We start from the raw sequence: 22,702 nt of genomic DNA, 5'->3' as shown, positions 1-22,702 counted from the left end.
GGTGTAGTTCCAAGAAGAGCGTCGTGGCAGGATCTACGTGTGAAGCGGAGTACATAGCTGCTTCGAAAGCAGCAAATGAAGGAGTCTGGATGAAGGAGTTCATATCTGATCTATGTGTAATACCTAGTGCATCGGGTCCAATGAAAATATTTTGTGACAATACTGGAGCAATAGCCTTGGCGAAGGAATTCAGATTTCACAAGAGAACCAAACACATCAAGAGACGCTTCAATTCCATCCGCGATCAAGTCTAGGAGGGAGACATAGAGATTTGCAAAATACATATGGATCTGAATGCTGCAGACCCGTTGACTAAGCCTCTTCCATGCCCGTCCAAGGGCATGTGCGGGCTGTGCGACCGCACAGGGCCCCCAAATTCTAGGGCCCCCTGTTTTGGGCCAATGTCTGTATTATTTGTTTTGGGCCCTTTTTTCGCAGCAAGTCGCGGGCTCCCTCGAACTGGGCCTGCTCCAATATGTCCTGAACCGAGCCCTAGTCCCGGTCTACACAGCTTACCGATCCATCGACCAATCTACTACCATGTTTCCCGAGACGAACTGACAAATCTGCACCACCTAGGCTAGTGGTGTTGTCTCGTTTTTGATTGGTTCGTTTCCTTTTTTGCTTTAGTGATTGCTTCATTTCCTGCCCGGAGACACAACTCACTTCATAGCCCTTCTTGTATCAAGAACTAATTCCATGATTCCGCTAGCCGCCGGTCGCTCGGAAAGTTGCAGCAAATCAAAACACACAAGTTGAAGCACAGGGTGGCCAAGACCAAAGGTGAGGGCATCATCGATACGTCTAACAGGTGCGCTCAAATTGAAACCATTAAATTTAGACTATATTGTGTGCTGCTGAATAATTATATTAGTCAGTATATTGTGCGCATATGCATCAATCAACTTTTTTAGGGGATATATGAAGTAGGTTAGTTAATCAAATTGACACACACCAAGATTTCCAAGATAGTTGATCGTTTAACATTCAGGTCGTTTATTTTAGTTATATTATCTTGACTAGCCTATAATTTATACAGTGTTTGAATTTATTCAAATTTCTTTTCTTAAAAACCGAGTATTCTAGAAATTTTTGGACCACAATTTGCATTTCACACAGTGGCCTCAAATTTCTGGAGACGGCCCTGGCCTCTTCCATGAGCAAAACATGATCAGCACTAAGACTCCATGGGTGTTAGAATCATTACTATGTAATCTAGATTATTGACTCTAGTGCAAGTGGGAGACTGAAGGAAATATGCCCTAGAGGCAATAATAAAGTTGTTATTCATATTTCCTTACATCATGATAAATGTTTATTATTCATACCAGAATTGTATTAACTAGAAACTTAGTACATGTGTGAATACATAGATAAACAAAGTGTCCCTAGTATGCCTCTATTAGACTAGCTCGTTAATCAAAGATGGTTAAGTTTCCTAACCATAGAGATGTGTTGTCATTTGATGAACGGGATCACATCATTGAAGAATGATATGATGGAAAAGACCCATCTGTTAGCTTAGCATTATGATCGTTTAGTTTTATTGCTATTGCTTTCATCATGACTTATACATGTTCCTCTGACTATGAGATTATGCAACTCCCGAATACCGGAGGAACACCTTGTATGCTATCAAACATCACAACGTAACTGGGTGATTATAAAGATGCTCTACAGGTGTCTCCGATGGTGTTTGTTGAGTTGGCATAGATCGAGATTGGGATTTGTCACTCCATGTATCGGAGAGGTATCTCTGGGACCTCTCTGTAATGCACATCACTATGAGCCTTGCAAGCAATGTGACTAATGAGTTAGTTATGGGATGATGCATTACGGAATGAGTAAAGAGACTTTTCGGTAACGAGATTGAACTAGGTATGATGATACCGACGATCGAATCTCGGGCAAGTAACATACCGATGACAAAGGGAACAACGTATGTTGTTATGCGGTTTGACTGATAAAGATCTCGTAGAATATGTAGGAGCCAATATGAGCATCCAGGTTCCGCTATTGGTTATTGACCGGAGATGTGTCTCGGTCATGTCTACATAGTTCTCGAACCCGCAGGGTCCGCACGCTTAACGTTCAATGACGATTTGTATTATGAGTTATGTGATTTGATGACCGAAGTTTGTTCGGAGTCCCGGATGAGATCACAGACATGATGAGGAGTCTCGAAATGGTCGAGAGGTGAAGATTCATATATTGGAAGGTTATATTCGGATATCAAAATGGTTCCAAGTGATTCAGATATTTTTACCGGAGTACCGGGGGGTTACCGGAACCCCCCGGGGGAATTATTGGGCCTATTGGGCCTTATTGGAGGAGAGGAGAAAGGCCACGTGAGGAGGGGCCCCACCATTGCCCAAAACGAATTGGACTAGGGGAGAGGGGCGGCCCCTCTCTTTCCTTCTCCCTCTCTCTCCCTTCCCTTTTCCTCTCCGGTGGAAGGAAGGAGGGGGGCCGAATCCTACTTAGACTAGGAGTCCAAGTAGGACTCCCCCTTATGGCGCGCCCCCCTTGGCCGCCACCTCCTCCTCCCCCCTTTATATACGGAGGCGGGGTGGGGGGCACCCCAAAGGGACAACAGACAATCTCTTAGCAGTGCGCGGTGCCCCCTCCACAGTTTAACACCTCGGTCATATCGTCGTAGTGCTTAGGCGAAGCCCTGCGCCGATAACTTCATCATCACCGTCGCCACACCGTCGTGCTGACGGAACTCTCCCTCGTCCTCAACTGGATCAAGAGCTCGAGGGACGTCATCGTGTTGAACGTGTGCTGAACACGGAGGTGCCGTACGTTCGGTACTTGGATCGGTTGGATCGTGAAGACGTTCGACTACATCAACCGCATTACTAAACGCTTCCGCTTTCGGTCTACGAGGGTACATGGACACACTCTCCCGTCTCGTTGCTATGCTTCTCCTAGATAGATTTTGTGTGATCGTAGGATTTTTTTTTGAATTACTACGTTCCCCAACACGGTCTCCATCCCCACCCCAGCCGGGAGGTGGACGAGAGGAAGCCCGGCGGCGACCACCATACTATCCTGTCCCCGTCCTCATGTGAAGCAAGATGATAGATGTACAGGTGCAAGGGGTGATAACCGACGGTGACCGTGGTAGGCTGCCCATTATCTGTACATAGTGAACTATCAAATGGATTGAACTGCAGTTTGAGGACTTGAATATTTGCTGCCTTTTTTTACTGAAGCTCAGGTGTACCAAAAAAGTGAGTCATTATCTTTCATACTGAATGAGCATTGCATGTTAAATAGGTGAACTGGAACAGTGCTTGTGTATGAGTAATTTGAGGGATATCAAGCTGGATGCTTGCTGCCTTTTGTTGAAGCTCATGTGTACCAGAAATATTCAGTGATTGTCTTTCTTACTGAACGGAAATTTCATGTTAGATAGGTAAAGTAGTACAATGCTTGTGTATGAGTAATTTGAGGAGATTCAAGCTAGATGCTCTATTTTGAATTTTAGCAGTACACATTGAGGTGACCTAAGTGCTGCTAGTAGACTGCTTGTGGATTGATAATTACACGACTCTGTCCCTATGTGATTATTTATGAACATCATAAGTATTATCTGGTAGAATATTTATTACTTTTTACTGCAATATATTCATTTAATTATAGTCACATGTGAGAAGATTTCATTTTTGTGTCATGTAAAACAAGGTATAATCTTCATGATAATGTAGCCATGCAATTCCAAAGTTTATCATCCAAACCTGATTTGGTATTGAAACCTCAGAGGCATTTCAAGGGCCAATTCAGTGAACAACCAAACATGCGAATTCGTATTCATGCCATTTCAGTTTCTCACTGAATTGGAATTTTAGTCCAATTCAATACGGAGCTCTTGAATACGGACATCCAAACAAAGCATTAGTGAAATGAACAATAATATGAATGATTATGCTATTAGAGTAGCAACTAGAGAAGGTAAAATGACTCAGAAACCACTTTACTTTGAGGGACACTCTAGACATATTCGCTCCGCGAGGGGCCTCGGGAAGCAGCTCCGGAAGGCTGCCCCGCGCAGGGGGCTCGGGAGGCCCTTGGCGACGTACGCCTCGCGAGGCGGGGGGCCCTCACGAGGGTCTTGCTCGTGAAGCTCTGAAGATGCGCCGTGCTGGGCTCGCGGCACGCGCCGCGTCCTAGGCCGCAGGCAGACGGACCTGGGTACTCCTAGTCCCACGGGTCCAAACATCCATGTGCATGTTTTCCTCCACTAATTTTCTTTCTCACAACCTCACATGCGGGATCCACACTTGTACGGTATTACAGGGAGCAACGAGAGACTTAGCCAGGACCGTGTTGAAGCGTATTCTCATGTTTGAGATTATAGTGGAGCACTCCGCGAGTTTGAGCACCATGGTTTACATGCCGGAGAGTACAATGACTTATATGTGTAATTATCTCATACTACAAAATAGAGGGACCTCGCTCAATTTTTACAGTTTCCAACTTCCCAGCTGCATTTCTGCAAATCCACTATCTGAGCGTTGCCCTGCCCCGCGAACCAATGCAGGCTCCATGGTTGGCATGCTCTCCACGGCCACCGTAGCGCCATGGAAGCGACTCTGCAAGCTCGTATCCAACGGACACTACCAGGAAGCGCTCCTCGCCTACTCTCGTGCCCACGCGTCCAACCTCCGTCCGGACGCCTTCACCTTCCCCTGCCTCCTCAAGTCCTGCGCCGCGCTCAAGGATGCCCCCGCCGTGCTCCAAGTCCACGGTCACCTCGCCAAGTCGGGCTTCTCCTCCTGCCCCTACACGGCCACCGCCCTAACGAGCGCCTATGCCAGGCTCCTCCGTCTCGGGGAGGCATGCAAGGTGTTCGATGAAATGCGGGAAAGAAACGTGCCCTGCTTCAATGCTCTCATCGCGGGGTTCTCGCAGTGCGGAAAGGTTGATGAAGCGATGGGTGTATTTAGGCTCCTCGGGAAAGAGGGGATACTGCCGGACTCTGTCACAGTGGCGAGTGTGCTACCTGCGTGTCGCGCCATGGAGCAAGGGAAGCAGCTGCACGGGCTTGTAGTGAAGACCGGTGATTGTTTGGATCGCTATGTTGCCACATCCCTCATCACAATGTACTTGGATTGTGGTGATTCGGATGGCGCAAGGAGGATTCTTGAATTCATGGTTGATAAGGGCGTCGAGAGTTACAATGCAATGGCTTCTGGACTGTTGAGGAATGGTGAAGATTTTATAGCTTTGGGTACTCTCAGGGAAATGATATTTGGATCCAGCGAAAAACCTAATGAGACTACTTTGCTGGTAGTCCTCTCAACGTGCACTAGTGTGTTGGCACCATCACTTGGTAAAGAGGTCCATTGCTATGTCCTGAAGCATGCAATGGATTGCAGTATCAAGATCAGGACTGCACTCATTGACATGTACTCAAAATGTGGTTCTCTGGAGTGTGCTTACCAGGTTTTCTCTGCCATGGATGAGCGGAACTTGGTGACCTGGAATACGATGATCTCAGGTTTTCTGATACACGAGAAGCTTGCAAACGCCTTAGGGTTGTTCCAACAGCTGAGGTTGAAAGGCTTCAGCCCTGACAGTATTACATGGAATCTGGTGATTAATGGGCTTGCACATCACCAGAAGTTTGCTGAGGTTTTCTCATTTTTCAATAAGATGCGGTTGGAGGGAGTCTCAGGTGCAAGTCTGGAAACCATGACAAGTATGTTGAGTGCTTGTTCAGCTATGTCAGACATCAAGCATGGGAAGGAAATATATTGCCATGTTATTCGAACAATGCAACACTTTGAGGATGATGTTTTCCAGACAACAGTGATTGACATGTTTATGAGTTGTGGATGTGACAGCTATGCTGGTAGAGTATTTGAGAAAGATAGGAGGAAATCGAATGATCCAGCTTTGTGGAATGCAATGATTTCTGGTTATGGAAGGTGTGGGAAAAGCAGTTTAGCATTGCAAACCTTCAACGAAATGCTTGAGCAGCAAGTGCATCCCAACTCAGCTACCTTTCTCTGTGCTCTTTCAGCTTGTGGCCATGCTGGATTAGTCCAGAAAGCATTGCATATCTACCAAATGATGGAGAGTGCCTACAGTATCAACCCTACTTTTGAACACTTGAGCATCATGGTTGACCTTTTTTGCCGTGCTGGAAAGCTATCTGAAGCTTATGGTCTATTACTGAAACATACTGATCCACCAGCTTCAATGTGGTATTCTTTTCTTGGTGCTTGTAGAAACTACTCTAATGCCAAACTTGGTAAAATAGCAGCAACAAAACTCTATGATTTGGACCCTTCAAGCACAACTCCATGGGTAATTCTATCCAACGTATACGCTGAACAATATCGATGGGGCGAAGTAGAGACACTGAGGAAAATGATGTCAGACAAGCACCTCATAAAAGCTCCTGCGCGTACTGAACTTGTATGAAAATCTGTTTCTTGTCTGCTTAGTTTAGTAAGGAAATGAATACCATTTAGAAGGTATGGACATCTCTTCCCATGCCAGCCATCTTGTCATAACAAAAAGCTTATTGCTGCCTACATTAAAATGATAGTGAGCTCACGTCCATATGCACCCCTTCGTGAGTTTATACATTTAGACATTTTCAGAAGTTCGCAACAGAATCATGGCACCACAAAATGTTAATTTAGGCACATATTAAAAATTTCAATTAAAAATATGATCATATATGCTCTCTGTTTACAAGAAAAGAATTAGAACATCTCTTTGTTATATAACTTGATATATCTCTGGTCTTTTTGGTACAGTGCAATATGATTGTATTTTTCCATGAAATTTTGTGCGTGTATTTTTTCATGAAATTTTGTGCATGTGCCTGAACTAACCTATGATCACATGCTTCTTTACATCCTTTAGGAGTCTACAGTTTCTTGCTAGAAACATGTAATTTCTTTTCACTTGTGATCTATATTAATCATTGTGGATTGGATGGTCCACAGACAAGTTGTGTATGCTTTCTTTTGAGCTTCGGTGGGTAGCCGCCTTTTTATGTGTGAACCATTAACAGAACATTGAAGCCACGCCTTGGCCCTTCCTCAATAGGCAAAGATGTCAACACACCAGACGCCCCATGAATAGAACTTATTCCGTATGTTTAGAGTTTTATACTCAATGTCAAGTAGGTAAGTTGTACCGCTGTACCAGATATAATCACCAAAATTCTATCAGCGGCAACATTCTCTGCCAGAGCATGGAGAGAAAGGTCCCTCTGTTCAGCACACTTATGATGCACTTGATTTCTAACATTGTAGATATCCTGTTGAGTAGTCAGAAAGGTATTTTTCTAAGCCTATAATGCACAAATCGCGAGCCACTTATTTTCTCAAATGTCGCAAGTCACTTTCCCTAGTGTGTATACTAGTGGTATTAGTACAAAACATAAGTAGAACATTTAGTGCACCGTGCCATACATATATACCGCATGAAATTGCCCCATGTAAATCAGGAAAATTACATGAAACCAGTGCTCAATAAAAGTTGGCTAGCTTCTTCATGGGCTTATTGTTATAACCATTTTTCTGTCAAATACAAGTATATAGTTAAGTTATTTTTTTAGGAAAGGAGGATATACCCCCGGCCTCTGCATCCGGGCGATGCATGCAGCCATTTTATTAATTATTCACAAAGACCTACATCAGTAAGCCTGAAGCCACCATCTTGGCAACACCTGTCGCTACTCCTATCCCCTTGATGAAGGGGTGCCGAATGTCTGAGCCGAATACCAAACAAACATCACACCAAAGCCTAACATTTAAAGCCAGATGCCCCAGCCAAGCCACAATGCTGGGACTGGGTCACACACCGGTCCGGTGCACTCTCAGAGGCCGCCGCCCTCGTCTTCCACCGATCCATCTCCAGAGCAGGTACTGACGCACAAACCTTGCCTGCCTGTCGTCGACGCTACCACGGCGCCAAACAACGCCACCGTCCTGTGCGTATCCATCCACACGCGCCCGTCGCCGAAACTCTGCAACGCCATGCCACCGGGATCCGCCGTCGGCCTTGCGGTAGATGTAACACCGGTCCTCCTCTTGTCCCCTCCAGCCAGCACTTGCTCCAAAACGATGCCCCCGGGAGGGAGAACGACACCGAAGGCGCCGTCATCGTCCGATACGGTAGACCCAGATCTAGGGTTTCTCCCGGAACATCCCGATCGAGTTGATCGTGACCTGCAACAACGATGCCTCGAGAAGGAAACGACGTCAAAGACGCCGCCATCTTCCGCCAAGACTGCAATCAGGCGTGGTTTTCACCGGAAGCCGCGTCGTCCCGATCTTGCGGCTGGTTGGAAACACATGGAGCTTCGCCATGAAGATGTATGCCGCCACCGGTTCTCCGGCGGAGATCCTCCATCCCCTCACCAGAGTCCTCATCCCGCCGCCGACCATCCACATGAAGAGTTGACGACGGATCTGGGTGGGATCCAGATCCGCGGCCGCCGCCATGCCCACCATCGCCGGAGACCTCGGATCCCACAGGTCATGGAGGGTAGCGCGGCCACCGCACGACCAGGGGCGCCGCCCTGGCCTCTGCGCGCAACTCCCTCCCGGCCATGCCCCAGCCGCACCAGGAGATCGTCGCCGCGTCCAGATCCCGGTTCCTTTGGTGCCGGGCCCGCCGCTACCACGGCCTACGACGGCGGCAGCGCGGATGGGGAAGCAGCAGCGCGAGGGCCTCTAGCGGCGCGAGCGTTCGCCCCTGGGGAGACGACGCTAGGGTCGGGTTCTCGTATGTCCTACGTCATATATTTAAGTTATTGACTTGCCATATTATCAGTACCCACCTGTACTTTGGCTCCCTTGAGTTCTTCCCATCTTTTGACTTCCCTGTCGCCAGTTTACTCATTGATGGATAGGTTTTCATAAATTTTTGCAAAGTTTTGCGCATTTATGCTTTATTATACACTCTCTGCAGACAATAGTTTGAAAATGAGTATCAAGTTACCAAAGTTGTGCATCCCAGCTTGGTTATTGCAGAGTTAGACTTTGTCTGGATCTACACCATCCTTTGCAAACAATAGATACTAGGTACTAGTGCTACCTACGCTCCTTTTGCCATACTCATTTTCTCAAAAATATTTCTAGTAGGTCTATTTCATAGCAGAAGTAGTTCCACTTTATTGCTCATGTCATACCCACACACTTAACACGAAGCATACACATTTTGGAACTCGATGACAACGGTGGTTGTGACTATAATATATAAGCCTTTTGGGCTCTAAATAAGGAAGCCTGGCAACTGCTGTGTTAATTAGCACATTGGGAAAATGGGAACATTTGACAATGCCAGCCAATTATTATTGAGTCTTCTGTAAATGCCGGGATGGATAAGAGATGGCAGCTTGCAACAACTTGCTGATCTCCACACGCTTCAGTTGCTCGATGGTGCTCCTTCACTGGAGTGATTCTTGTGAAATTTGTCTCTTATTGCTAGCAACTCTTTCAGAGCATCTCCAATTTGCAGGCGATCTGTTGGTGTCTCCTCTGAACATGAAATTCCAATACGCAGAATCGAAGTGTTGCAAGCTGTTCTCAGAATCAGATCTCTGCTCTTGTTAGAGTTGGACTTGTCTTGTTTATCATTTTCCATCTCTGGTAATAACCATTGGTCAATGACATCTTGTCTGGCAGTGCCATCTGAACATACTTGCGAAGGCCAAAAACATCCCCAAAATCAATGTCTGTTGGTCTTTTTCCAGTGAACATTTCTAGCAGCAATACGCCATAGCTATAGACATCACCTTGGGTTGTGACTTGATTGCCAACTCCATACTCTGAAATCAACAAAAGCAGTTGTAAAAGAACTGACTCTACAAGCTACATATGTCTATCTATTTAACGAATTAGATAAAGTTCATTTCTGATGCATTACATCTCTGAATTTACAATACTATGCATATTTGAGTTGTTTTTCTATTCTAGAAAACTTAGTTTCGTCAAAATATACTCGTCTAATTGGAAATAGAAGTCTTAATTTTTTTTACTGGAGCCTGCTTTCTGGACTATATATATATAAAAGTATAATATTTCGAAACTGCACCTGGAGCGGCATAACCAATTGTTCCTCTCATTGATGCCCAGCCACTTGAATTCTCCAAGTCTTGATGTACAAATCTTGCAAGCCCAAAATCACCAACATGAGCAACCATGTCACTGTCAAGGAGAACATTGCTTGGCTTAAGATCACAGTGAATAATCGGCAATGGCTTATGTTGGTGAAGATATTCAAGTGAGAATGCCACATCAATTGCAATGCCTAGCCTCACAATGTGACCTATTGCCTTGTGTTCACCCCCCCCCCCCCCCCCCCCCCCCCATGATCTGCTGGTGTAGCCATTCATCTAAGTTACCGTTTGGTAGGAATTCATATACAAGGGCCTTGAAATCATGACCCTCAAAATCAATACTAGAGCATACTGTCAGTATCTTCACAAGGTTCCGATGTCGAGCGCATCTCAGTGTCTCACATTCTGCAATGAAACTTTGAGAAGCACCACGTCGCTTGAGGTTGAGCACCTTCACAGCAACAACTACTTGTTGGTCATTGCTTCGCATACTTCCCTTGTAGACCGAGCAAAAACTTCCTGCTCCAATGAGGTTTTCGGAAGCAAAACCATTTGTTGCGTTGAATAATTCAGCATAAGAAAACCTCATATATTGCTCACTGGTGAGTGCTATTTGTATGCTTGATTTCATCTTCCTGCTCCTATAATAGAATATGAACAGTGCAAATACTAATGTGATAAATAAAGTTGCACTGCATATGGAGATTATCACGACAAGTTTCCTGGATGCTTTCTTGATGGTGTGGTTGGAACAGGGTGGCAATTTCAATTGAGGGATACCACCACACAGGCCATCATTTCCGGTGATCGAGATTGCTGTCGCATTGAGGAATGCCCCATGTTTTGGGACTTCACCTTCAAAACTGTTGAATGATAGATTCAGAGCAGAAATGCCTTTCAAATTTCCAAGAAACTGAGGGATGCCACCGGACAAATTATTGCTGGAAAGGTCAAGCACCAACAGACCTTTCAGTTGCTCCATCGACGATGGAATTTTCCCTTGAAGTGAGTTTCCAGATATATTGATATGCTGCAAGCTCTTGACACTCACCAATGGAGGCAGGTATCTCTCCAGAAATGATATTTGAAGCGAAATCAAGCACTCCAAGGTTTTTTAGGTTGCCTATTTCAGATGGCAGAGTACCAGATAACAAATTATGCCCCAAAAGCATGAAACTGGATAAGGTAGAGATGAGAAAGAGTTGTCTAGATATTGGGCCAGCAAGACTGTTATATGAAAGACCCAGTTGTTCTATGGGGCAACTGCTAAGACTGGAGGGAATGCTTCCATCGAGTGCATTTCCTTGGAGCAATAATACACTCAGTGCTGTAAGATTGCCTAGAGTTAGTGGGATTGATCCTGACAGGTTGTTATATGGTAGAGACAATCGGTTCAACACCTAGAGTTTACCAAGAGAAGCTGGGATAGTTCCCTCCAAATGGTTGTAGTCCATGTAAAGTAACTTCAAGTTGACCAAGTTTCCTATTCCTTCAGGTATTTTTCCAACTATATTGTTGTTTGCTATGATAAGGAAACTCAAACCTGAGGAAAGGTTTCCGACTGCACTAGGCAACTCACCTTGAAGACTGTTGTAACCCAAATCTAAGGACTTCAAATTGCTGCAGTTTGTCAAGCTGGTCAAAAAGCCCCAATCAGCATCATTTGTTGCTTCGAGCTTATTTTTTGAAAGGGCCACAACCGACAACCTGTTTTGTCGAGCTCCAAGACAATTGGGAATTTCACCTGACAAAGAGTTATACACTGCTTGCAGAATTTGAAGCCTAGAGGCATTGCACATGGATGGTGGAATTTTTCCATGAAATTGGTTGATATCCGCAACAAAAGTTTGTATGTTTGGAAGCTTATTGCCTATGTCAAGAGGAAAAGACCCACTAAGACGATTGCTTTGTAGACCTATATCTTCAAGAGCGGAAAGGTTGAGCAGCGAAGGAGGAAAATAACCTTCCAGTTTATTATAGTCTAGACGAAGGGTCATTAGGGCACCAAGATTTCCAAGGGAGTGTGGTATGTGACCAGAAAGATTGTTTTGCGAAAGATCAAGGTTTCGTGAGCACCTGAAGGCTGCCTAATGATTCCGGGATGCTTCCTTAATTCCTTTGATGCTGTTCGCTCCTAGTTCAAGGACTAGAAGAGATGAAAGGTTCTGGAGAGGTGGTAGGCTCCCTGTTAGTTTGGCTGTAGGGATGCTCATATACTGGAGCGCCGAAAGGTTTCCAAGTGAAGCAGGAATGGAGCCTCCCAGCAGGTTATAACCCAGGCCTAGTCCTACAAGGTTAACAAGACCACCTATCTCCCGTGGGATCCCCCCAGATAGGTTGTTGAACTGCAGATTGAGCCTTCTTAGGTTTGCAAGGCTCCCGATCCCCGGCCGGATGCTTCCTGTCAGAGTGTTCTGGCCAAGACTGAGTACCTTGAGACCACTCAGCAGGCAGAGCTCCTGTGGTATTTCGCCGTGAAACCTGTTGCTGTCAGCAAAAGGTTCTCAAGACGGCTGCAGTTTGAAAGCGACGCCGGGATCCTCCCCTGGAAGGAGTTGTAGCTGAGATTGTGAGGTTACCCAGTTCGGGCGGAACAGTGCCGCCGAGGCCGAGCCCGGGGAGGTCCAGTGCCACCACACGTCACGCCACGCCACTCGCACGTCGGAACAGAGCGGCTGCCCCACGATGATCGTGCAAGAGCTAACGATGAGTTGGCTGTCATGCCTGACATGAACGACATGAGCGCGAGGCCGTCGTCGGCTACGGAACCGGCGGCGAGCCATGCGAGAAGGGCAAGCAAGGCGAGCACGAAGGAGTTTGCGCGTCCTATTGGTGTGGAGGAGACGTGTGGGCTTCTGAGGATGGTGTGCAACTGTGCATGCGGATGTCAAAGAAGAAGACGAGTAGAACAGAGAGAGGGGGCTACCCTTCAACTAGCCCAAACACGCACAGTTACGTAGCAATCCATCTCAAAATAAAGTCAATTATCAACGTACCCATCAGCCAACCGGCTTCCCTTTATCCCTTAACATCCATCAATAATAAAGCTTTATCACCTACCACTTGTTTGACTACAAGGGATAATGTTTTTTTATCTTAGAAAGAAGAGGAAGCTCGGTCAAGAAGCAAATATTCTACTGCCCGTAAGAGACGACTACACTGACGGCCTAGTTTATTGTAGAATCAATGCCTGATGGAATCTAGGTTTCATGCACTGGAAGGATTTCAAGCTTCAATGGCCTGACTCTCCTGCACTGAAGGGATCAAGCTTGTGAAACTTTTGAAAGATAAGACGCTTCTGAAGCTGGCCTCTTGTCGCCTGCAACTCCTTCAAACATCTTCGATCTGCATGCAATTCACTGGCATCGCCTTTGAACATGAAATTCTAATCTGCATGACTGTAAATGCACAGAATTGAGATTCCCATACCAATGAACGACCACTACTGCCGCTAGAACAAGCCGCCAACGCGCCATTGTCACCGCTCCCTTATCAGAGCCGGCTTGACTTTTTCGATGATAACCGGGAAATCTTCGTGCATGTGCCGCTAAGGATCAGCGTCATGGAGCAGCAGTAGTCGCCGTTGAATCCTTACATGGATCTGAAGTACATGGCAATAAATCTCGCCACGTGACGAGAAACCTTAACCTCACTGCCCCAATGAGACGATAGGAGTTTATGCTAGAGCTACGTCGACTACGTCCAGACAGGCGAACTCGAAGAGGATCGGAGCCTGGACGGTGAGCTCGAAAAGGAAGCGCCACCATCCGTCCGATAGATACACCTGCGAGGACTAGAAAACTCTAATCCAAACCACTAACCGGGGCGAAGGCACCGGAATTCCCCTCCCCGCCACTGTCCGTAGGAGCGGCAGATAGAGGGGAGGCAAATCCACGGGCTCATACGTGAAGTCTAGAAGGGAGAGTTTGCTCTAGCCACCTAAGGTTAGGGGAGAAAAATGAGAGGAAGTTTTATACGGTGAGCATGTGCGATAAAAGGCTTGTGATGCTTTCACCATCTTGTCCCTTGTGGCAAGTGTTGGTCTTGGTCGATGACAATAGCTTCTCTATCTGGGACGTGGAGTATCTGCTCCCTAGCCCAAATGCTCTCGAATGAACAGTAAAATCGAAAAAATAGTAAAAAGTAAAAACATTCAAAACATTTTGATTTTTTGGTAAACTTTAACAAATGTTTTGTATGCTTGTAAAATTTCAGCGCGAAATGACATTTCTGGAAGTCGTTGCAATAGAAACAAATTTGATGTTCCAAAAATGCTAGTTTGAAAACATTTTGAAGTGCTCATTTTTTTGTCATGCCTTTCATGAATGTCATTTCAAGTTGAAATTTTGCAAGCATATAAAACATTTATCAAATTTTACCACAAAAGATTCAGATTTTATTTTTATTTTTTTATTGTTTTTATTTTACTGTTCATTAAGGAATTTAAGCTCGGGATCAAAATAGGACTTTCATTCTGTCCGCCTATTCCTTTTGGGCGAGAACATATCCAGTGAAAGAAAGCGATTTGTGCATCCAATGCACCAAAGCTTTTGAGACCAGTGGATGGAAATCTAAGAGAGATAGTCAGGCTAGAAGATGGATTGTTGGCATTTTTCAGAGAGACCTCATTCTTTATGAAAATTAACCCGCACTCCATAATTTGCCCAATCTCATCGGTAAGTGTATGCTTTTATTTCTAGCTCCAAATACAAAAAAGGATTTAAATTTTAAACCTCATGCCCAAAATCGGATCTGGTTTGACCATCCCTTTTGTTTTGATGAGATGTTCGAAACAAGACCAATGTAGAATATACTTTCAAACATTTAAAACATATATTTTTGACTCTTGATCGAAATATTTAGGAAACAATTACAAAATCTGGGGTAATGTTTCATTAAATTTACTAAAACATGTCCGTGTTAAGTTCTTATGTAAGTTCTCCGTTTACAAAACTGATCCATCAAGTTTTCAAAAATATATATTCAACACCGATCTTGTTTTAAAGAGCTTGTCAAGATGAAGATGGCAGTCAGAACGGACAAAAAAAATTAGTCATTCAGATCAAAATATATGACCTCATGTCTAGATCAAAATTAAATACATGTAATTATTAATGGATAGGGAGATGTGAAGTGCGGGTCAATTTTAATTAACCAGAAGGACTACTTTGCAAACAGGCCATCAACCCATCTTCCATACTTGATCCTCTCCCTCAGTTTCACATCCAATGGCTGCATGAGAACCGGTGTATCTGGTGCATAAATTGGATCGGTGCATGATACGTTCTCCCATTTGGGTATTAGGCGAGTGTGCCCTCCACGTCGTCCATTTACGCCATCTCGAGGCTCTCGTGCCGTCCAATCTGCCCAGACGACGCGCATCCGAGCGGCTTGCCTCAGGTGTCAATCTGCCCAGACGACGCGCATCCAGGTGGCTTGCCTCAGAGGTTCATGATGGGTGGATCACGGGCGTAGTCAGGGCCATTGTCATGCGGTGGTTTTAGTCGTGCATGCTGCCGTGCGAGCGATGAGGAGGGCGGAACCGCCTGTCATCCTCCTCGCCTCACACGGGGCTGGTTTGGTGGCGACATGCGGGGCATGCGCCCATGAGCTGGCTTGTGCGTGGGGCCAGCTAGTCAGGATCATTCGCCCCGTGATGGGATATTTGGGGATGTTTCGATGGCCCTACTGTTGGAAATATGCCCTAGAGGCAATAATAAATTGGTTATTATTATATTTCCTTGTTCATGATAATCGTTTATTATCCATGCTATAATTTTATTGATAGGAAACTCAGATACATGTGTGGATACATAGACAACACCATGTCCCTAGTAAGCCTCTAGTTGACTAGCTCGTTGATCAATAGATGGTTACGGTTTCCTAACCATGGACATTGGATGTCGTTGATAACGGGATCACATCATTAGGAGAATGATGTGATGGACAAGACCCAATCCTAAGCCTAGCATAAAGATCGTGTAGTTCATATGCCATAGCTTTTCTAATGTCAAGTATCATTTCCTTAGACCATGAGATTGTGCAACTCCCGGATACCGTAGGAATGCTTTGGGTGTATCAAACGTCACAACGTAACTGGGTGACTATAAAGGTGCATTACAGGTATCTCCGAAAGTGTCTGTTGGGTTGGCACGAATCGAGACTGGGATTTGTCACTCCGTGTAAGCGGAGAGGTATCTCTGGGCCCACTCGGTAGGACATCATCATAATGTGCACAATGTGATCAAGGAGTTGATCACGGGATGATGTGTTACGGAACGAGTAAAGAGACTTGCCGGTAACGAGATTGAACAAGGTACAGGGATACCGACGATCGAATCTCGGGCAAGTATAATACCGCTCGACAAAGGGAATTGTATACGGGATTGATTAAGTCCTTGACATCGTGGTTCATCCAATGAGATCATCGTGGAACATGTGGGAGCCAACATGGGTATCCAGATCCCGCTGTTGGTTATTGACCGGAGAACGTCTCGGTCATGTCTGCATGTCTCCCGAACCCGTAGGGTCTACACACTTAAGGTTCGATGACGCTAGGGTTATAAAGGAAGCTTGTATGTGGTTACCGAATGTTGTTCGGAGTCCCGGATGAGATCCCGGACGTCACGAGGAGTTCCGGAATGATCCGGAGGTAAAGATTTATATATAGGAAGTCCTGTTTCGGCCATCGAGACAAGTTTCGGGGTCATCGGTATTGTACCGGGACCACCGGAAGGGTCCCGAGGGCCCACCGGGTGGGGCCACCTGCCCCGGGGGCCACATGGGCTGTAGGGGGTGCGCCTTGGCCTACATGGTCCAAGGGCACCAGCCCCAAGAGGCCCATGCGCCTGGGGAAACCCTAAAGGAAGAGTCCCAGCAGGGGAAGGCACCTCCTAGGTGCCTTGGGGGGGGGGACTCCTCCCCTGGCCGCCGCCCCCTTGGAGATTGGATCTCCTAGGGGCTGGCGCACCCCCCCTTGGGATCCCTATATATAGTGGGGGTAGGAGGGCCTCTAAGACAGACCTTTTGCCTTTGGTGCAGCCCCTCCCTCTCTCCCAAGTTCTTCTCCTCTTCTGCGGTGCTTGGCGAAGCCCTGCAGGATTGCCACGCTCCTCCATCACCACCATGCCGTTGTGCTGCTGCTGGATGGAGTCTTCCTCAACCTCTCCCTCTCTCCTTGCTGGATCAAGGCATGGGAGACGTCACCGGGCTGTACGTGTGTTGAACGCGGAGGTGCCGTGCGTTCGGCACTTGGTCATCGGTGATTTGAATCACGACGAGTACGACTCCATCAACCCCGTTCTCTTGAACGCTTCCGCTTAGCGATCTACAAGGGTATGTAGATGCACTCTCCTTCCCCTCGTTGCTGGTCTCTCCATGGATAGATCTTGGTGACACGTAGGAAAATTTTGAATTTCTGCTACGTTCCCCAACAGTGGCATCATGAGCTAGGTCTATGCGTAGTTTCTATGCACGAGTAGAACACAAAGTAGTTGTGGGCATTGATTTTGTTCAATATGCTTGCCGTTACTAGTCTTATCTTGATTCGGCGGCATCGTGGGATGAAGCGGCCCGGGCCGACCTTACACGTACTCTTACGTGAGACTGGTTCCACCGACTGACATGCACTAGTTGCATAAGGTGGCTAGCGGGTGTCTGTCTCTCCCACTTTAGTCGGATCGGATTCAATGAAAAGGGTCCTTATGAAGGGTAAATAGCAATTGGCATATCACGTTGTGGTTTTGCGTAGGTAAGAAACGTTCTTGCTAGAAACCCATAGCAGCCACGTAAAACATGCAAACAACAATTAGAGGACGTCTAACTTGTTTTTGCAGGGTATGCTATGTGATGTGATATGGCCAAAAGGATGTGATGAATGATATATGTGATGTATGAGATTGATCATGTTCTTGTAATAGATGATCATGGAGCCCCGAGATGGAGATCAAAGGAGCTATATGATATTGGCCATATCATGTCACTATTATTTGATTGCATGTGATGTTTATCATGTTTATACATCTTATTTGCTTAGAACGACGGTAGTAAATAAGATGATCCCTCATTAAAATTTCAAGAAGTGTTCTCCCCTAACTGTGCACCGTTGCTACAGTTCGTCGTTTCAAAGCACCACGTGATGATCGGGTGTGATAGATCCTTACGTTCACATACAACAGGTGTAAGACAGTTTTACACATGCAAAACACTTAGGGTTAACTTGACGAGCCTAGCATGTGCATAGACATGGCCTCGGAACACAGAAGACCGAAAGGTCGAGCATGAGTCGTATGGTAGATACGATCAACATGAAGATGTTCACCGATGATGACTAGTCCGTCTCACGTGATGATCGGACACGGCCTAGTTGACTCGGATCATGTAATCACTTAGATGACTAGAGGGATGTCTATCTGAGTGGGAGTTCATAAGATGAACTTAATTATCCTGAACATAGTCAAAAGGTCTTCGCAAATTATGGCGTGGCTCACGTTTCTGTTCTACTGTTTAGATATGTTCCTAGAGAAAATTTAGTTGAAAGTTGATAGTAGCAATTATGCGGACTAGGTCCGTAAACTGAGGATTGTCCTCATTGCTTCATAGAAGGCTTATGTCCTTAATGCACCGCTCAGTGTGCTGAACCTCGAACATCGTCTGTGGATGTTGCGAACATCTGACATACACATTTTGATAACTGCGTGATAGTTCAGTTAAATGGTTTAGAGTTGAGGCACCGAAGACGTTTTGAAACTTCACGAAACATATGAGATGTTTTGAGGGCTGAAATTGGGATTTCAGGCTCGTGCCCACGTCAAGAGGTATAAGACCTCCGACGTTTTTCTTAGCCTACAAACTAGGGAGAAAAGCTCAATTGTTGAACTTGTGCTCAGATTGTCTGAGTACAACAATCGCTTGAATCGAGTGGGAGTTGATCTTCCAGATGAAATAGTGATGGTTCTCCGAAGTCATTACCACCAAGCTGCTTGAGCTTCGTGATGAACTATAACATATCAGGGACATATATGATGATCCTTGAGATATTAGCGATGTTTGACACCACGAAAGTAGAAATCAAGAAGGAGCATCAATTGTTGATGGTCAGTGAAACCACTAGTTTCAAGAAGGGCAAGGGCAAGAAGGGATACTTCATGAAACGGCAATTCAGCTGCTGCTCTAGTGAAGAAACCCAAGGTTGAACCCAAACCCGAGACTAAGTGCTTCTGTAATAAGGGGAACAGCCACTGGAGCAGAATTACCCTAGATACTTGGTAGATTAGAAGGCTGGCAAGGTCGATAGAAGTATATTGGATATACGTTGTGTTGATGTGTACTTTACTAGTACTCCTAGTAGCACCAGGGTATTAGATACCGGTTCGGTTGCTAAGTGTTAGTAACTCGAAATAAAAGCTACGGAATAAACGGAGACTAGCTAAAGGTGAGCTAACGATATGTGTTGGAAGTGTTTCCAATGTTGATATGATCAAATATCGTACGCTCCCTCTACCATCGAGATTGGTGTTTGCGTTGAGCATAGACATGATTGAATTATGTCTATCACGATACGGTTATTCATTTAAGGAGAATAATGGTTACTCTGTTTATTTGAATAATACCTTCAAATGGTCTTACACCTGAAATGAATGGTTTATTGAATCTCGATCGTAGTAATACACATGTTCATGCCAAAAGATAGTAATGATAGTACCACCTACTTGTGGTACTGCCACTTAAGTCATATCGGTATAAAACGCATGAAGAAGCTCCATGTTGATGGATCTTTGGGCTCACTCGTTTTTTGAAAGGTTTAAGACATGCGAACCATGTCTATTGGTGTATATGCATGAAGAAACTCCATGCAAATGGACTGTTTGGACTCACTTGATTTTGAATCACTTGAGACATGCAAATCATACCACATGGGCAAGATGACTGAAAGCCTCGTTTTCAGTAAAATGGAAATAGAAAGCAACTTGTTGGAAGTAATACATTTTGATGTGTGCAGTCCAATGAGTGCTGAGGCGTGTAGTGGATATCGTTGTGTTCTTACTTCACAGATGATTTGAGTAGATGTTGAGTATATTTACTTGATGAATCACGAGTCTGAATTATTGAAAGGTTCAAGTAATTTCAGGGTGAAGTTGAAAGATCGTCGTGACAAGAGGATAAAATATCTATGATATGATCATAGAGATGAATATCTGAATTACGAGTTTGGCACAGAATTAAGACATTGTGGAAATTGTTTCAAAACTAATACAGCCTGGAACACCACAGTGTGATGGTGTGTCCGAACATCATAACTGCACCCTATTGGATATGATGCATACCATGATGTCTCTTATCGAATTACCACGATAGTTTATGGGTTAGGCATTAACGACAACCACATTCACTTTAAATAGGGCACCACGTAATTCCGATGATTTGACACCGTATGAACTATGGTTTAGAGAAACCTAAGCTGTCATTTCTTAAAAGTTTGGGGCTGCAACGCTTATGTGGAAAAGTTTCTGGCTGATAAGCTCGAACCCAAAGCGGATAAATGCATCTTCATAGGACACCCAAAACAGTTGGGTATACCTCCTGTCTCAGATCCGAAAGCAATAAGGGATTGTTTCTAGAATCGGGTCCTTTCTCGAGGAAAAGTTTCTCTTGAAAGAATTGAGTGGGAGGATGGTGGAGACTTGATGAGGTTATTGAACCGTCACTTCAACTAGTGTATAGCAGGGCACAAAGAGTTGTTCCTGTGGCACCTACACCAATTGAAGTGGAAGCTTATGATATTGATCATGAGACTTCGGATCAAGTCACTCCCAAACCTCGTGGGATGACAAGGATGCGTACTACTTCAGAGTGGTACGTAATCCTGTCTTGGAAGTCATGTTGCTAGACAACAATGAACCTACGAGCTATGGAGAAGCGATGGTGGGCCCGGATTCCGATAAATGGCTCGAGGCCATAAAATCCGAGAGAGGATCCATGTATGGAAACAAAGTGTAGACTTTGACAGAACAGCTCGATGGTCATGAGGCTGTTGAGTAAAGATGGATTTTAAAAGGAAGACGGACAATGATGGTAAGTATCACCATTAAGAAAGCTCGACTTGTAGTTAAGATGTTTCCCGACAAGTTCAAGGAGTTGACTACGATGAGACTTTCTCACTCGTAGCGATGCTAAGAGTCTGTTGGAATTATATTAGCGATTACTGCATTATTTATGAAATCTTGCAGATAGGATGTCAAAACATTGTTTCCTCGACGTTTTTTGAGGAAAGGTTGTATGTGATACAAACCGGAAGGTTTTGTCAATCCTGAAAGATGCTAATAAGTATGCAAAGCTCCAGCTATCCTTCTGAGAACTGGAGTAAGCATCTCGGAGTTGGAATGTGCGCTTTGATGAGATGATCAAAGATTTTGGGTGTATACAAAGTTTATGAGAAACTGGTATTTCCAAAGAAGTGAGTGGGAGCACTATAGAATTTCTGATGAATATATGTTGTTGATCGGAAATGACGTAGAATTTCTGGAAAGCATATAGGGTTATTTGGAAAGTGTTTTTCAATGGAAAGCCTGGATTAAGCTACTTGAGCATTGAGCATCAAGATCTATAAGGATAGATCAAAACACTTAATAGTACTTTCAAATGAGCACATGCCTTGACGTGATCTTGAAGGTGTTCAAGATGGATCAGTCAAAGAAGGAGTTCTTGCCTGAGTTGTAAGGTATGAAGTTAAGACTTAAAGCTCGACCGCGGCAGAATAGAGAGAAAGGACGAAGGTCGTCCCCTATGCTTAAGACATAGGCTCTACAGTATGCTATGCTGTGTACCGCACCTGAAGTGTGCCTTGCCATGAGTCAGTCAAGGGGTACCAGAGTGATCCAAGAATGGATCACGGGACAGCGGTCAAAGTTATCCTTAGTAACTAGTGGACTAAGGAATTTTCTCGATTATGGAGGTGGTAAAAGAGTTCGTCGTAAAGAGTTTCGTCGATGCAAGCTTAACACCTATCCGGATAGCTCTGAGTAGAGATACCGGATACATATAATGGAGCAACAATTTAGAATAGCTCCAAGTAGAACAGTTATTTGGATTAGCTCCAAATAGAGCGTGGTAGCTACATCTAGGAGATGACATAGAGATTTGTAAAGCACACACGGATCTGAAAGGTTCAGACCCGTTGACTAAAACCTCTCTCACAAGCAACATGATCAAACCCAGAACTCTTTGGGTGTTAGTCACATGGCGATGTGACCTGTGAGTGTTAATCACATGGCGATGTGAACTAGATTATTGACTCTAGTGCAAGTGGGAGACTGTTGGAAATATGCCCTAGAGGCAATAATAAATTGGTTATTATTATATTTCCTTGTTCATGATAATCGTTTATTATCCATGCTATAATTGTATTGATAGGAAACTCAGATACATGTGTGGATACATAGACAACACCATGTCCCTAGTAAGCCTCTAGTTGACTAGCTCGTTGATCAATAGATGGTTACGGTTTCCTAACCATGGACATTGGATGTCGTTGATAACGGGATCACATCATTAGGAGAATGATGTGATGGACAAGACCCAATCCTAAGCCTAGCATAAAGATCGTGTAGT

At 44.9% G+C, this 22,702-nt stretch overlaps 1 protein-coding gene and 1 pseudogene across 2 annotated transcripts; one reads left to right on the top strand and one right to left on the bottom strand.

The window, feature by feature from the left end:
- The first annotated feature begins 4,124 nt into the window (after positions 1–4,124).
- LOC125512447 (pentatricopeptide repeat-containing protein At2g02750-like) lies at positions 4,125–6,662 on the top strand. The gene has a single exon (XM_048677542.2). The coding sequence runs from the start codon at positions 4,228–4,230 to the stop codon at positions 6,433–6,435; it is 2,208 nt and encodes a 735-aa protein (XP_048533499.2). The 5' UTR covers positions 4,125–4,227; the 3' UTR covers positions 6,436–6,662.
- A 2,322-nt stretch (positions 6,663–8,984) lies between these two features.
- Positions 8,985–12,974, bottom strand: LOC147964815 (uncharacterized; annotated as a pseudogene). The gene is made up of 2 exons (XR_015607960.1): positions 10,069–12,974; positions 8,985–9,802 (listed from the first exon to the last, which is right to left on the bottom strand). The product of XR_015607960.1 is annotated as an uncharacterized LOC147964815 (transcript).
- Positions 12,975–22,702: the final 9,728 nt, after the last annotated feature.

This window comes from Triticum urartu, chromosome 6A (genome assembly GCF_056163025.1).
Source record: "Triticum urartu cultivar PI428250 chromosome 6A, HENAU_Tu73, whole genome shotgun sequence".
In the NCBI taxonomy this organism is placed as follows: Eukaryota; Viridiplantae; Streptophyta; class Magnoliopsida; order Poales; family Poaceae; genus Triticum; species Triticum urartu.
This window is presented reverse-complemented; position numbering and strand designations above follow the sequence as displayed.